Below are 16034 nucleotides of genomic sequence, written 5' to 3'. Positions count from 1 at the left end.
TGCCCATAATATCTAATGTTACCTGAGAGCGTTGCGTCGCAGGGTAGACGTCATCCACAAATTTATCATACAATGCAAATATTTGACATAATCGTATTAACCCTATACCGCCACACTATATAAGTAGGACTGATCAGAAATAGCTCAATATCACATACACCTTGTGTATTGCCAGATACGGTTAATTATTCTGGAGCGACAATACACAAAGTCGCAGTTACGATCGTTCAACTCATGCGTTGGTTTGCACTCGGTCACATCGGTGATTACTGGTGCTAGTAAGCCAGCTGATAATAGGAAGCTTTGTGTCGCGGAAGCAGGATCATCATGAAAATTCTATACAATACAGGATTAGAAATACCTTATAAAAGTCGAGGTTTGCATTTAAGCAATATTTGTAATAGAAATGGTTTGAACGGGTGGACGGTTAGCCTGCTTAACGGAGGCGTGAAGCACAAATGTTTTACTGCGTGTTCATTGCTATAAAATATATCATATGATATGGATAATTGACAATGATAACGATTTGAGTTATAATAATGGAGGTACAGTTGCTATACTGGTTCATAGTTTTTCGACCACAGGATTATTTAGAATCGAATGCTGGTAAGGAAAATGTATCGGGCCATTCGTGCGTAAGAGTTGTTTTAATTTTTACGTGTAGAACTATATATATATATATACACTTATGAAGTCGATAAGTTTATAGCAAAGGGAAATATAATATAATTTGAGCAGCAAAAAGTACATGCCGTTCCCAGTAACTATTGTTGGACACGTAGTGGACATAACGATCGTTTCAATATTATGTTGTTGTTGTTCTTGTTGTTCTTGTTCTTGTTCTTTGACACGTTTTTAAAAAGTCGCTTTTCTCTTCGAATACTGGACCAATTGCTTTGAAATTTTCAGTGGTTGAAGATTAATTTTTTCGCTAGAAGGCTATTACTTTTGTTTATTCTTAAATTTTATATGAATCCTATGAGATATGATATTTCATACAAAATTTCGCGGTATTTATTTTTACTCATGGGAACACTGTTTTACACTTATTTCAAGCGGTTTCGCGATCGATTGTCTTGCTCAGTACTACAGCTACTGTAGGTCGGTACTGGTAAGTTGCCATACCGGTGCCGTAACGCAGTGAAATTGACTTATTCCTTCCGCGGTATTACTAATGCTGCAATGCAAGTTTTATAGCCTATCGTATGCGGAACGGAATATCAGACCTACAGGTTCGGTACCGGTACTGGTAGCTCAGTACGTAAGTACGATACTGGTACTGGTGCCGGTACCGGTGTCTTACCACAATGAAATTACCGTAACTTATTCTTTCACGGTCCTACCAGTGCAGTAATGCAAGCGTTGTAGCACTTTTAGCCTACTATATTTGTTTATTTTGATGAGAGTCTACTGGAAACAACATAAAATTTGAAAGGGAAGAATTGTTCTGTGATCAATTATCTGTCCTAAAGTGTAAATAACATAAAATTTGCAAGGGAACAACTGTTCTGTGATCAATTACCGTATATGGCCTACAGTGTACAGGTAAGATGCTGGCTGACTGCTAACCGGTACTGGTAGCTCAGTACGTAAGTACGATACTGGTACTGGTGCCGGTACCGGTGTCTTACCACAATGAAATTACCGTAACTTATTCTTTCACGGTCCTACCAGTGCAGTAATGCAAGCGTTGTAGCACTTGTAGCCTACTATATTTGTTTATTTTGATGAGAGTCAACTGGAAACAACATAAAATTTGAAAGGGAAGAATTGTTCTGTGATCAATTATCTGTCCTAAAGTGTAAACAACATAAAATTTGCAAGGGAACAACTGTTCTGTGATCAATTACCGTATATGGCCTACAGTGTACAGGTAAGATGCTGCCTGACTGCTAACTCAGTACCGCTTGACACGTTTTTAAGAAGTCGCTTTTCTCTTCGAATACTGGACCAATTGCTTTGAAATTTTTAGTGGTTAAAGATAAAAATTTTCTCCAGAAGGCTATTACTTCTTTTTTCGCTATGACGTCATCAAAATTATGTGACTCTACGTGTCCATATATTTGAGCATAGCTCTCTTGTTATTATTTAGCATGCCATGATCATGTCAGCTAGGCCGACATGATACGCTGTATTTCACACGGAACAATCTCTAACACCAGTAACTATGCAAGTAGTTGTTTCGGAACGAATGCATCATATGTACGAAATAAAAGGTGGGCGCGTTGCACGCAAAATTGATGGCGGCAATTACATACATTCTGATGCCAAGACGGGATGTGAAATAAAAATATGTTATAGTTCAATTACCTATGACTCATTAAATTTATTATATCAGGAATATATTTACACTATATTTCATTGTTCTCGTAAATGGTATTTGATTTTATGAAAACACTATAATATGAGAAAGGAAGCGCTCCCGCCTACTTATTTAAATGCAAGAGGTTGAGTGAATAAGAGTCAGTGCACTATTTTAGTTGCTGGCGCACAATATGCAGCTGAGGATAGCTCTGGATGTAACTATTTTCTTAATTTTTCATTTGCGCCCATGTAAAAAATGGCACTCAAATGATTGAGCGATACATTTTCTGAGTAGAGTGGCGTTCTATCTGCTTTTCATTGCGAATTGGCAGATTTTATACCGTTATTCAAAAACCACGAATCTGATTTTATATACAAACTGTCAAAAGAGGCTTTACACAAAACGACGATAGTTTGAAATCGAAAGGGTTGAAGTTAAAACGATACTAGTTCAAGAAACAGAAATATTCAGAATTGCCTCATACTATTTGTTCAACAATACGCAAAACAATGACACTCTCGTAGTATTTGTAGAACGCGCTTCGTTTATCTAACCAATGTGATTTTAATTGAACTTGTCAAGACTCAATGTGTCGACTGATATTCAATATTTTTCATAGATATATTTTTACATAATATAAAGTTAAATAAAACATGGCTGAATCAAAAGAAACAAAGCATTATCAACTGAAAAAGATTCGGATCAAATTCTATATTTTTGCTGTATCAGTTTTTGTCACCTTTGGATCTTTCGTGACGGTTAATGCTCTGCAATCTAGTATTAACATAGAGGATGGTTTAGGTAAGACTGAATCATTATGTTTATACTGGATATGTACTGCTCTGTTTATTGGCCTTTCATATATATACTAGGATGACAGAAAACATCTATAAAATTTCAGAAGTTTGAAAAATATACCAAATTTCCAATTTGGCAAATTGAGTAATGTATTTACATACTTTTTCGAAACCGAACCGTTTTATTAAAAAAAGGAGGAAAAAGTGTGATAAACAAATCAATAGATTTTGCAAATCAAATCGAATTTCAATATTAATTAATTTCCTCCTCATTAGGTTGTGATCATTTATCAATTAATATCGATTCAGCGACATAAACCAAATGAATTCACATTTGAGTACTTTGTTAATCGGTATTTCTCATTGACATTGAACCCACACGTAGATCTTAGTGATGGGCTTGTTTTAACATCTCTTTCAGTCATAAATTTGTTGTGAATAAGGACCCGCCAACATGGAAGATAAAAAATTACACAGATTCTTTCGGCAGAATTTTTTCCCCCCCAGAATTTCAACCATAATGTTCTTAAATATATCATCACTTACAGCAATGATGCCCATAATTGTTCACATACAAAGTACAACGAATTCAACAATTATCGAAATGTTTGGATTTTTAAATTGAGTCATGTATTACTCACAGATGTTAAACTTTTGTTAAAAATATTTATATTTATAGGAAACAAAACAGCGATGACTACATTCGGATCAGGAATCATTTGTGCGTTGCTAGTTACTCCTGTTTTGCTACGGGTTCTGAAACCAAAAATTGCACTTATTGTCAGTGATGTTTGTTTTCTTTTTTACGTCGCTCTCAACGCTTATCCATGTAAGTATAAATCTTAGCCTTCATGTCATAGTCTAATTGGCTTTCAACGCCCTATATATGTGTCTTCTTTAGCGCGACTGACGCTCTTCAACTTGTTTTTTGTTCTTCTCTTTTTTCAAAAAAAGGTATACGAAAAAAAAACAATGTAAATGTTCTGGTTTCGCACGAAAAAAACCTCAGGATTGGCCACTGGGCAGTCTAATTCTAAAGACTAGAACACAACCTCTCAGTAAGAATATAGAGAGCGAAAACATTCCATTTTTAATGCTAAAACATCTCCTATGCATGCTTGCAAAAATACTAGTTCGGATGTCCGAATATTTCCACGAAAACCTATTGAAATTACATTGACAAACAAAATGAATCATTTCTTTCAGCATTATATACACTGATACCTGGAGGTGTTTTTGCTGGGATCGCTTCTGCTACAATGTGGCCTTGTACGTCATTATTTAGTGTTTTCTTTGGATTAGAACATTGGAGTCACGCGAACAGAATCCCTGATTTTTATGTTCAGTCCTATACGGCAAAATTTTTTGGAGTCTTCCAGTTTAATCAGGTAAACAATGATGTAGTTCGATAGTTTGTCATTCATTTAATTGCATTTTAGTTGCATTGCTGCAAATAAGGTTGAATTGGGTATTATTATACCCAATTGTCATTGGTATTTTATAATATAATATTAAAACATGCAAGGATCCATAAAGTCCCTCCAAAATTCATCATTTTCCACGCAGTCAAGTAGTATTCAAATAAAAATGGAAATAGGCGGAAGAATATCAATTCTACGGAATGTTTACCGTTTTTATCAGTTTTCAGTACTTTTATGAGTAAATGCTTCGGGGAATGACTCACGGATAGAATATAAACGTGCTAATAAAGTAGTAGTAATAAAGCATCACGTTTTGTGTTATTTGCTTTTTTAATATTGCAAAATACACAAATTTTAGTATTCTGTTCAATTTTATGTTACAATGGTTACGGAATTAACATCACGACATAACTTTATGGACATTGTACATCATGGCGTTTGCTTTGCCTACAGGTGATTGGAAACACATTTACAACAATCACGTTCCAACAATCTCAAAAGCAGCAACAAGAATCGTCTAAAACCGAAAATACGGGCGTTACAGACTCATATCAAACCACTACGACCGTCTGGGAAAGAGATTTATCAGTATGTGGGGCTAATGATTGCCAAGACCCCAATATAACTGCTCAAAACTTGGAACAATACGTCCCACCGACGCAGCGATCATTATACATATTAATTGGAATATTATCACTGCTCATAGTTTTATCAATAATAGTGAAATCGATTTTTTTGCCAACAATATCACCAAGTGTTGAGATGCCCACAAAGAGAGATTATAGCAGCAGCAATCACCACAATAACAATAGAAAATTAGATTCTGATACAAAGGATGAAGCAAAATCTGAAAATGGCGGAGTGGTTAACAATGCATATGACAAAGAGAGAGATGATGAAACCACAAATGTTGATCAAATGTCTGTTACTTCAGAAGCTATATCGAGGATTTCAGAAAATGAAGTACGGTACAACATTCACTTGTAATTGTATGATGCGAATGTGGTGACGTCACAATTGGATGACGTCAACAGCATTGGTGTTCCCGAAAACGAATCGGAGCCGCGCGAAATGTTTTATAAATTTAAAATAGACACTGGAAATTTTAATATTTCCATAGGTTATTTTTTTCCTCGAATCAAATCGAATTTAATCTATTCTCGTGATATTGCTAGATATAGATTTTAATTGTAAATGTTTAAATCTTAATAAATGAAGTAAAAAATTGTAATAATTACACCTGGAATGTAATATTCTATATCTATTTTAAAAATGTAAATGATTGAGCAAATATGTAAATATGTAAATACATATCTTCAACAAATATGATTAAATACCCAAGTTTATTACAAAGTTATCTTTATGAAGTTTGTATCATCTGCTCAACTTATATTTTCAGGAGAGCACTGTTCACTTTTTGAAACGAACGATAAAAGCAACTTTTCTGCATATCATAAGCGTACAGCAACTACTTGTTGCGGGCCTCACATTTTATGACGGTATGGTGATGGCTTTTGCCGCTTCGGAACTAACAAGAGCTTACGCGTCATGCGTTTTAGGGCTGCCTCAGGTACACGAGCGTTATAACTAATATACGTGGACTCTATATTTTTGTACAGTGAATGAGCCGGTACGCACATCCTATCATTTGTACTAGTATATCGATGCGAATACCCAGTATATAGGTGATTATGAAACTCATTATCTCGCTATGTTGCTCATTTCGTGATGTATATTTATTATGTAAAACTCAGTTGGCTTATGGTATACTATATAACACTCGATAATTAGCCATTTTGCACCTGATTCGCCAATTAGATTCCTGTATCACATATGCCTATTTAATAAGGGATACAAAATCTTGCTCTCCGTCACTTGTAGGCAAAATCCCAAAAGTATGATTTTTTCTTCAATTTTGCAGGTCGGAATCGGTATGATCGTTTATGGAATCGGTGATATAATATTCTCGTTTATTGTAGCAAAAACCCCAACTGCTGGAATCTGGAGAAATTTTCCAATGGTTATTGCATTCATAATCGACACACTGAACTATAGTTTTTGTCTTACATGGGAACCGAATACAGAAAACTCCTGGGTCATATATTTATTTTTCTTCGGGTTTGGCTGTGCTGATGGGATTTGGCAAACATTATTAAATTGTGAGTATAGATATAAAATATAATTATTTGCTTTGAAGCTTCGCGTGAGGTTAGTTGTATATTTTACAACTATTTTATCCATATTTTATGGATAGAAAAGTTTATGCGATAAAAAATGTATGAGGCTTTATTTACAAATGCTAGGCTATTATAAAGCAACGAGTACAGTGTACGGGTTTATACAAGTTATAAAATTTACTTCAAAGCTATCGTATCTGCTTCCATATCTAACTTTTCCATAGCACTCAAGTGGGGGCTCCTGAAGTATGCGTACCAAGATGGCGGACACTGGAACGTAGTATGTGTACCAGGTTAGGGTTGGGCCAGAATTTTATTTCAATTTTCCCTATTTTAGTTCTATTACGAGTTCGGGGAATAGCCAAGTGACTCCCGTAGTATTTGTACCTAAAATTATGGCCTGACCCTAACCTGGTACACATACTACGTTCCGTTGTCAGCCATCTTGGTACGCATACTTCAGGAATACCCTTAAGTGTAATATCGGTTGCGAATATGTATTTTACACAATCACATTTTTCACACAGCGAGAATTCAATATAGTTCTTTCGTCCGTCTATTTAAAAATTGATGTCGTCTATTCGGCACCACAAATGTGGGTCAAAGGCATGGTATTTTTGTTAAGATTTAAGCATGACTACTCATAAAGATATAAACATAAGAACCTTTCTTAAACTGATCAGTCTAACTAAATCCTTCTAAATCTAAATGAAATTTTGTTTAATAGTTCGGTATGGAGAATATTTTCCTGAGAGGAAAGATATTGCCTTTACCGCATGGAATCTTTGGATAATGCTGGGATTTTTTCTGCAATATACTCTCAGTTCATACATGTGTGTTTATGAGAAGATTTACATGCATTTGGCATTGCTGGTAGCCTCTTTGTTTCTGTACGGTGAGTCGAAAGTTTTTACATATTCTCATATTTGACATTGGTAAAAAAATACGGAGTTAATTTCAAATTTGTTTCCAAACAACAATTATTATATTAATATTGAAACAAGATTAATTTTTGTATTTGGGTATATATATTTGTATTTGAAGAGCTAGAATAAGATTCATTGTCCAAATGCTCTTGCGTCAATGAAATACAAAGCTAGTGCTATGGCCGTTTTTAGAAAATGAAATTCGATATTTTGAACTTGAGATATCCCTAGAACACCGTACCACACCTTCGTTGACCTTCTGAATGGAACTTGAGTAAAAATACAAATACAAATTCTTAGGTTTTATACTAATCTAATGTGAATATATTTCATTTTAGGTCTTGGAGAATATAGGTTTCTAACAAAGGTGCGTCCGACAAGGGCTGCGCCTGAAATTGACTTGAAGACCGCACTTTGAAATTTGTTATCCAATGTCAGATTGTATGAAAAAACGATGAAAGTATTTATCTTTTGACCCGAGCTCTGGATCAATAACAAACAAGAAGAATACAATTTGAAACAGCATAATATTCAACTACACTCTTATCGTAGAAACAGTATATATAACATTTTCAAAATTGTATTCATTTTTTTTATTTGATAACTTAAACAAATAAAAAACGTGCCATGGAATATACCTCATCATAATAACATTGACTCTATTTTGCAGCGAATCATCTAAATTAAAATAGTAATTTTTAATGGTAGAGTTGAGTTGAAAGCTTTGTCGAATCACTCCGTAATAAACAAAGTGCAGTAATTTACACAAGTATGACGGTAAATAAACAGCATACAAATATGTTTAATTAAATGAGTACTCTTGGTCTTCGTGTTAATGTTTCTGTGATTTTATTACCCAATATCAATTAAGCATTAATTCTACCTACCCATTACACGCTTTCGTTAGTTCTTGAATAGCATGTATAAACCTAGTGTATACGAGCGTTTAAATTAGTACTCTTGAACTTCACGATGATGTTTCTATGGTTTTACTGTTCATTATCAATAAAACACTAATACTGCTAAGATTGAAGCATCGGACCATCCCATATCGCACCGAAAATACAAGAAAGAAATTGTCTCTAGTTTTGCCAAACACGCGCACTAGAGGTCGCTGCAGAACCACCGATTGTAAGACTTTCCACAAACATAAAGGATGCTGCTGATATAGTTAGTGATGTGGGTTAGGAAATTTATGTCCGATTGGCTAAGTCATCTAAGTCTAAGTAAAAGATAGAGAAACAACAAGAAAGCAATGCAATAAACAACAGTGCTGGCCTGAAGTGGCTACTTAGCCTTTTAGCTTTAACGGCAATATAGTATATATTATTTGTTGTAGGCCTATAGCATATACATTTGATTATGCCAAAGAGAGCAATCTTGATATGCAAATCATAGTAAGGTGTTAGCGTTTATCAACGGGTCGTGGCTTTTTAATAGCTTATATTGGATTCTAGAGACGCTGTAGGTACTATATGAGTTTGCGCGATCAACACGTTGGCTTTACACAGGCTGCTTATTGTCAGACGGTGGATCGATAGTTTTACTTGCGTTTGATGTAGATTGTTTTTAAGGACTAGCTGGGGAGTAGCAATCGTAAGACAGGCTAGGTTTTTCCTTATCTCAGTAAGATTTTATCGGCATGTGACTATCGTGTATGTGCTTTTATATAAAATATTTAGTCGGTATTACATCTCTCCCAATTTCATTTATAGCATATAGGCTATGTTAGCGTGGCAAAGACAATTGCCTCTGGCTAATCGTTTGTGAGGCTAGTGCAGTATATCGACATGGTTACATCAAGCGAAGAAACGAGGACACAAACAAAATTCTATGTTTTTGCTATATCAGTGTTTATCACATTTGGATCATTTTTTGGAATAATGGCTTTGCAATCGAGTATCAACATCGAAGATGGTTTGGGTTAGCTGAATTATATTGAATTTATCATGAATCAATCCAAAGTTCGACGTTTATTAATGCCGTGTTTTCATCAATTGCGTGAATTCAAGATTTCCAAACTGGAATGCACAACGATTGCAGTGATACATTCGCTCCACTAAGTTATTTCACGTCCCAATGATTAGAAACCCGCGCGCAAGTACCGGTAGCATTATTCATCACAAACATTCTTCGACTGTTGCAATGGCTTTGTTATGGGTGTAGCGCGTTGTATTGTGCAAGTGATATTAATTTCGGAAATTAGTTATGGAAATTTAATTGACATGCTAATATCCAACCGGGATACTATCTGATACATATAGTTCACGTTGTCTATTACAATATTAATGTTTCATGAACCCTGGGTACTTGACGAGTTCACGAGTACCCTAAGTACACGAGTAGAACGAACAACATGCTGGAAACGCATGTGTACCAGTGTTTTAAATGGGCTTTTTTTGCTAAATATATCTGTACGATCAACAAAAACGTTACAAATTGAGTATTTTGAAGACAAGAAGATAACAGAAAAATATTGAAACTGTTTCATTTTGCTTTTTTAGGAAACAAAGCAGTTACAACGGGATATGCATCCTCTATTGTATGTGCGTTGCTTGTCACACCTGTTTTGTTGAGGGTTCTCAAACCAAAAGTAGCCATCATTTTCAGCGACGTATGTTATCTTTTATACGCAGCTTCTAACGCTTATCCATGTAAGTGCGATTTAATTTAATATTTCATTCAGGGCAAAAATAAATGGCTTAAAATTGATAAGTGGAGATCAATCAAATAGAAGATAAGATATTGAATTTTTCCGTTTCGTCACAGATCTGCTTTTTTAAATTCATATCCATACCAGGCCTGAACCCCAAAGTCCCTCCTTACATCTCCGGCGCGAAGAATATTGATCAGAAGCATTTGGAATTTTGATACTCCAGGGTAGTGTGTATACCAGGTTAGGGTTGGGCCATAATTTATTTCGATTTTCCCTATTTTCGTTCTGCCCACGTGCCTCCCTCTCTTTACACAACTTGATGTAAAGTCGGCGAACATAATTATTTACCTCCATATTAATACACACGCTTCTGCATCGCCGAAATTTTTCTATTACCGATCGTTGTTCTCAGCTTTATATACATTGATACCAGGAAGTATATTAGTTGGAATCGGTTCTGCGACAACGTGGCCTTGTACTTCTCTATTCAATGTTTACTTCGGATTAGAACACTGGCGATTCTCAAGTGGAACTCCAGATTTCTATGTTCAATTATATACTGCTAAATTCTTTGGAGTATTTCAATTTAGTCAGGTGAGCATTGGAGTTTCTCATTTTACTTACAAATGTTAAACTCTCCACTGCTGATGCGGGATTTGAATATAAACATATTCTATGAGCTTTATTCTTATTCAACTCAAAAAACTTTTGCAGGAATAATCTATTAGGCAGTCAATCAATAAAACAGCTTATCACATTTTCAAGTTCACGTCTGTAATTTCTCTTCCATAATTTTTATACAAAAATTAAGTTGCGGCAATAAGAAACAAACATTTTGCAAAAATTAGAAACGTAATTTTTTGCGTGGGTGAATTGTGCATTCAGATTCAATCCTATCAAAGCAGAAACCAAAAATTTTCAGGTTATTGGAAACGCTATTACCACAATCACTTTCCAACAGACAAATAATAAACAAAACCAAACAAGTTCTGAGAACAATACGAAGGTGGCGAATTCATATGAAAATAAAACATCGGCATGGAGACGAAACGTGTCGGTTTGTGGTGCCAACGATTGTCAAGATCCAAATATAACATCACAAAATTTGCAACAATATGTTCCGCCTACGAATAAATCGTTGTATATTGTTGTTGGTGTACTATCAACGCTTATTATTCTGTCAATTATCGTAAAAGTCATGTTTCTGCCGAAAATACCAGCATGTGTGCAATTGCCAAAGAAAAAAAGTTACCCCAAAAGCAAAAATCGTAATCAAAGTTCGGTTCCAATGGTATTGAATGATAAAGATGCTGAAGAGATTGGTGACATTGTTTACAAGGAAACAGAAGTTTTAAGTACACCTCAACAAATATCTTCGGATATGGAAGAGGTGGCGCAGAAGGTAAGATCCATATTCGATTATATACTAACAAAGTTATTAGCTATTTTTGATTTAAATCAACTTGTTTTCCGCAATGCGCAGCCTTAACTCAAAGTAGGTGTATCTTGGCTATTTTAGTTATACTAGCAAATATTACTTAAAATTACAGAATCTAAGTCAAATGTTGTCAATATTGTTGTTTACTAATGGACACGTGAGTGTAATTCACCAATCTAGCTATTAAGGTTATTTTCATCAACCACGACATATGATTATACTTTTAGTTTAGCCTATGTGTTTTGTACGAAAACCAACTGATACAATACAGCAACAAAAATTACTGGAATAATCAATTTGTGTGGTTAGAATAAGGAGTTTTCAAACGCGATATTATTTTATTCAGATAAGCGTATTCAATTTGCTGAAACATACAACGAAGGCGACATTTCTTCATGTTATAAGCCTGCAACATGTACTGGTGGCAGGAATCACATTTTACAATGGTATTATGATGTCATTTGTCTATTCAGAACTCACCAGAGCTTATGCATCTTGTGTATTGGGATTATATCAGGTAACTAAACTTACACAATTAAGATTATAGAATAATACGTTGCCTGCCTTACAATGTTCATGTTGTTAATCTTGATTATGCGAAAAAAATGTTTGCCTGTCTGGAAAATCTCGCCGCAGGAATTTTCGCCGCATAAGAAAAATAACAAGAGCATTTTGCTGTAAAACAAGTAATTGTGATTAAAATAGTTAGGTTTATAGGGTTAGGGTATGCTATAAAATAACGAATCTTATTTAAATAAGGCGATTTTTCCTATGCGGCGAAATTTCCTAGGACCACATGTTTGAAACACATATACAGAAGCTTGAAATGGTATTCATTTATGTGCAAACTTTCAATTTAATCAACGACCAATAAGACCGAATATATTCTTTAGCAAAACTTTGAATTCCAATAACTTTATATCGACACTAACACATTTGTAAATGTGAACTATACATTTGATGTGGCGTATATTTCCAACCCTTACTTTTCTATTTATGAATTTACGCTTTCGGATATTTGCAGTTCACGCCCATAATGATTTACTTTTGAGCATTGCTCCTATACTTTTCAAATGAACCCTTGCACTTATGTACCTGCATTTTCAATTTTAGGTTGGAATTGGTATTATCATTTACGGACTTGGAGACGTAATATTTTCATTCTTTGTCGCTAAAACGCCAACCACTGGAATGTGGAGAAATTTCCCAATGTTACTCGCCTTCACAGCTGATATATTAAATTACTTATTTTGTCTCACATGGGAACCGAACGCAGATAATCCATGGGTTATATACTTATTTTTTCTCGGATTTGGATGTTCTGATGGCATCTGGCAAACGTTATCAAATTGTAAGTACCATATTCATTATCAAGGATATTCATTAATTTCATTCTGGAAATTTCATACGTCCTGAATTGGAACCAATTTAATCGCCAATTCATCCAACATTCTAACCCATCAGGCCGGGAGTCGGTGCACACCCGCCTGAAAAGAACGCCATACAACTGGCGACTGGGGCCATATATAAATAATAGTTTTGCAATAGTTTTATCGCCTACTAAGTCGTATCTAGTTTATAGAGGGAAAAGAATCCTCGACCTAACATAGACTTAGTTTTATCGCATTCTGTTTGGAATTTACCGAATCTTCTTTTTTTAAGTATTGATACAATTTTAATACAGTTCGATATGGAGAATACTTTAGTCGTCGGAAAGATATTGCTTTTACAACTTGGAATCTATGGATAAATTTTGGATTTTTTGTTCAATACTCACTCAGTTCATATATGTGTGTTCACAAGAAGATATACATGAATATGGCATTGCTTATAGTCGCGTCAGTTTTATACGGTAAGCTATATTTCATGTTGGTTTTCTGAAACACAAATACAAACGGCTTTTACACGGGCACTTTCATAGAAGATTATAGAGTTATGGTAGTAGTCATGGCACGTGATGGCATGTGATAATTTTTACGGTAAGTTCGATTTCATGGAAGTTTGTTACAACGCAAATATGGCTGATCTCTTCACAACGCGCTGTTTAAAAGAAAGCTATTGAAATATTGGGCATGAATTTGGTCTTGAATCACCCTCACTTTATTCGAACATAAAAACAGAATTTTGTTAAGAATTGTTTGTTAAGGAATTCCTGAAGTATGCGCACCAAGATGGCGCACAACCTGAACTCTCGTTGTGTACCAGGTTATGGTTCAGGTTATGTGACATCTTGGTGCGCATACTTCGGGAGCACAATTAAAGTTATTTTGTTGTCCAATGGCCAAATCCACCACATTACGAGCCTCATTTCCTCGTCTTTGATCGAGCTCAAATTCATATAAATTGAATGATATTTTATCAACTGAATGCACAACATTTTTCATCCCTTGACAAATTTGGAGTTCCCGTCATTTAAACTATATTGATTCGCTTCTTTTTTTAGGTTTCGCAGAATACAGATATTTGACAATGATACGAGTCAGCAAGTAGAGTGGAACTCTTAGTATATCTGTGTTCATCCAACGCATTTGTTTTAACTTGGTACATATCGATTCCGGCGTTCCCGTAATGTTGTACTGTATAACATAATTACCTTTGGTTCTTGTGATATTTATTATTGTTTACCATTTAGGTTTTCTCGCTGAAAATTTGTATATTAACCAATGTTGCTTCAACACAGATTGAATGAACATGCCCATGCAACTTTGTTGTTTTTTGAGCCATTTACAGTTGTCTTGTCACTGAACAAGCATTTTGAAGATCTGCAAAAGTAGTGTGAGAGGTGATGCGAAGTAAGCTCGTTAAGTAAAATCCACGGAAGGTTCTGCGAAGAAACAAAGCTCATCTCTATGAAAGAAAATCCTCAGAAAATAAGAAGGTTCACTGAACCGGATAACATACACTGTATGAATAACCATGTTTCCTACCGGTTTTTCCTTTTCCGTTATATTCATAGTGAATATACACTATTGTATTGAGGCCCGTGATTCTGAAATGAGCTCCTGATTTTAGAAATCTGAAGCAATTTGAATAAAATTCAGCATATAAACGCCTTGCCTATATTCCACGAAACAGGAGAGCAATGCTCAAATATATGGACACGAAAACCAAAATGAAGTAGCATTAAATATTTTATAGTACTGGTTGGACTGCGAAATTGCTGAAATGCGATCACGGAACCGCGGCACCTTATTTTGATCATGGTAATGGCACATAAAAACAAATCCCATAGAGCCCACAAACATCGTTGAAAAAAATGAAAAATAGCCTTCTAGCAAAAAATACGATATTTAACCACTAAAAATTACAAAACAATTGAGCAATTAGAGAAAAAAAATCGATTTTTTCATAGAAGAAATATATTAACAAGGAAATGGAAAATAACAAGAACAATACAATGACAAAACAATCTACATGTACGTTTCGGGTCCAATAAAAATATATTAAGAAGCTTACACTCAATGTCATTTTGCATGTATTTGATATGGTACCGAATTCATTCGTGTGTTCCTGTAATAATATCATTTCTAGATACACAAGTATGTGGATACCATTTCTAGCTTCCTTCCCTATACAACTCTTCCACGAAACTGTGTGATGTCACTTGCTGGATAGATATTGGTACGTGGCTTGTTTTCTTGTCAATATTTATCTAAATCGTCGTTAAAATCAAGTGTCCTCCAATCGGAACGCTTAAAAATCTCAACCATGCCACCCTTCAATGTGCCCTCCAACATGATATGTGACCCAGAGTTGAAATATTTTTTTTGATGACTTAAGGTTGGGAACTTTCTCCGAATCTACAATCCGAATTCAAACACATCAGTAACATCCTTGCCATCCGAACATAGGGAACCGTCCCATGCCTGCTATACTCGCATTCAATACAGGTAAACGCTTGCAGAATAGAATATATGTTTCAGAGGTGTCACGCTCTTCAATGGCATAATAAACGATTGATTTGGTATATGAAAAACATAACATGAGGGAAATGACGAAAGGGAGAAGATGACACATTTACTGTGGTTTTTGAACAAAATGTACTTGAAAATATTCAGTGGCTGGAATATTATTAAGCTTCGAAGACCCGGCCTCACGAGGAATCATTTTACAATATACATGATTATTGGTGGATGCAAGCAGTGGTGGGATTCAAATTTGTTGTCAGCTGGTTCCATCATACATATGTCATATTTTCAGGCGGGTATGTTACAAAAAGTCATGTAATGCTAACCGGTTCGCTGATCTCATTAAATTCCGTGAGACGATTCTATAGAACCGGTTGAATCCCACTACTGGATGCAAGTAGGGCCT

At 35.1% G+C, this 16034-nt stretch overlaps 3 protein-coding genes across 4 annotated transcripts in view; all 3 read left to right on the top strand.

Annotated features, from left to right (window-relative positions):
- Positions 1-776: 776 nt before the first annotated feature.
- Positions 777-16034, top strand: part of LOC120333860 (uncharacterized) — a 149355-nt gene continuing 134097 nt past the window's right edge. Inside the window, exon 1 of the mRNA XM_078120627.1 lies at positions 777-1873. Coding sequence (XP_077976753.1) covers positions 1856-1873 — 18 coding nt within the window. The 5' untranslated portion in view covers positions 777-1855. The remainder of the gene's footprint in view (positions 1874-16034) is intronic.
- LOC120333805 (protein unc-93 homolog A-like) lies at positions 2929-8259 on the top strand. Its single transcript, XM_039401182.2, has 8 exons — positions 2929-3106; positions 3782-3931; positions 4309-4490; positions 4977-5486; positions 5923-6093; positions 6445-6682; positions 7428-7595; positions 7965-8259. Exons 1-8 carry the CDS (start codon positions 2959-2961, stop codon positions 8042-8044), a joined length of 1647 nt encoding a protein of 548 aa, XP_039257116.2. The 5' UTR covers positions 2929-2958; the 3' UTR covers positions 8045-8259.
- LOC120333809 (protein unc-93 homolog A-like) lies at positions 9311-14679 on the top strand. 2 transcript variants are annotated; one of them, XM_039401187.2, is made up of 8 exons: positions 9311-9549; positions 10131-10280; positions 10695-10876; positions 11244-11684; positions 12067-12237; positions 12834-13071; positions 13405-13572; positions 14164-14679. In XM_039401187.2, the coding sequence occupies exons 1-8, from the start codon at positions 9417-9419 to the stop codon at positions 14208-14210; spliced, it is 1530 nt and encodes a 509-aa protein (XP_039257121.2). In that variant the 5' UTR covers positions 9311-9416; the 3' UTR covers positions 14211-14679. The 2 variants fall into 2 exon arrangements, with proteins under 2 accessions (XP_039257121.2, XP_039257120.2); XM_039401186.2 differs by having other exon boundaries at positions 11205-11684; positions 14164-14677.

This window comes from Styela clava, chromosome 15, assembly GCF_964204865.1.
Source record: "Styela clava chromosome 15, kaStyClav1.hap1.2, whole genome shotgun sequence".
NCBI lineage: Eukaryota > Metazoa > Chordata > Ascidiacea > Stolidobranchia > Styelidae > Styela > Styela clava.
This window is presented reverse-complemented; position numbering and strand designations above follow the sequence as displayed.

Bases quoted from the DNA above. Each gene is read 5' to 3' on its own strand.
- LOC120333805 (XM_039401182.2), top strand. From the start codon at position 2,959: ATGGCTGAATCAAAAGAAACAAAGCATTATCAACTGAAAAAGATTCGG. The intron at 3,932-4,308 runs GTAAGTATAAAT...CATTTCTTTCAG, and splicing joins CGCTCTCAACGCTTATCCAT to CATTATATACACTGATACCT. The intron at 7,596-7,964 runs GTGAGTCGAAAG...ATTTCATTTTAG, and splicing joins AGCCTCTTTGTTTCTGTACG to GTCTTGGAGAATATAGGTTT.
- LOC120333809 (XM_039401186.2), top strand. From the start codon at position 9,417: ATGGTTACATCAAGCGAAGAAACGAGGACACAAACAAAATTCTATGTT. The intron at 9,550-10,130 runs GTTAGCTGAATT...TTGCTTTTTTAG, and splicing joins CAACATCGAAGATGGTTTGG to GAAACAAAGCAGTTACAACG. The intron at 13,573-14,163 runs GTAAGCTATATT...TTCTTTTTTTAG, and splicing joins AGTCGCGTCAGTTTTATACG to GTTTCGCAGAATACAGATAT.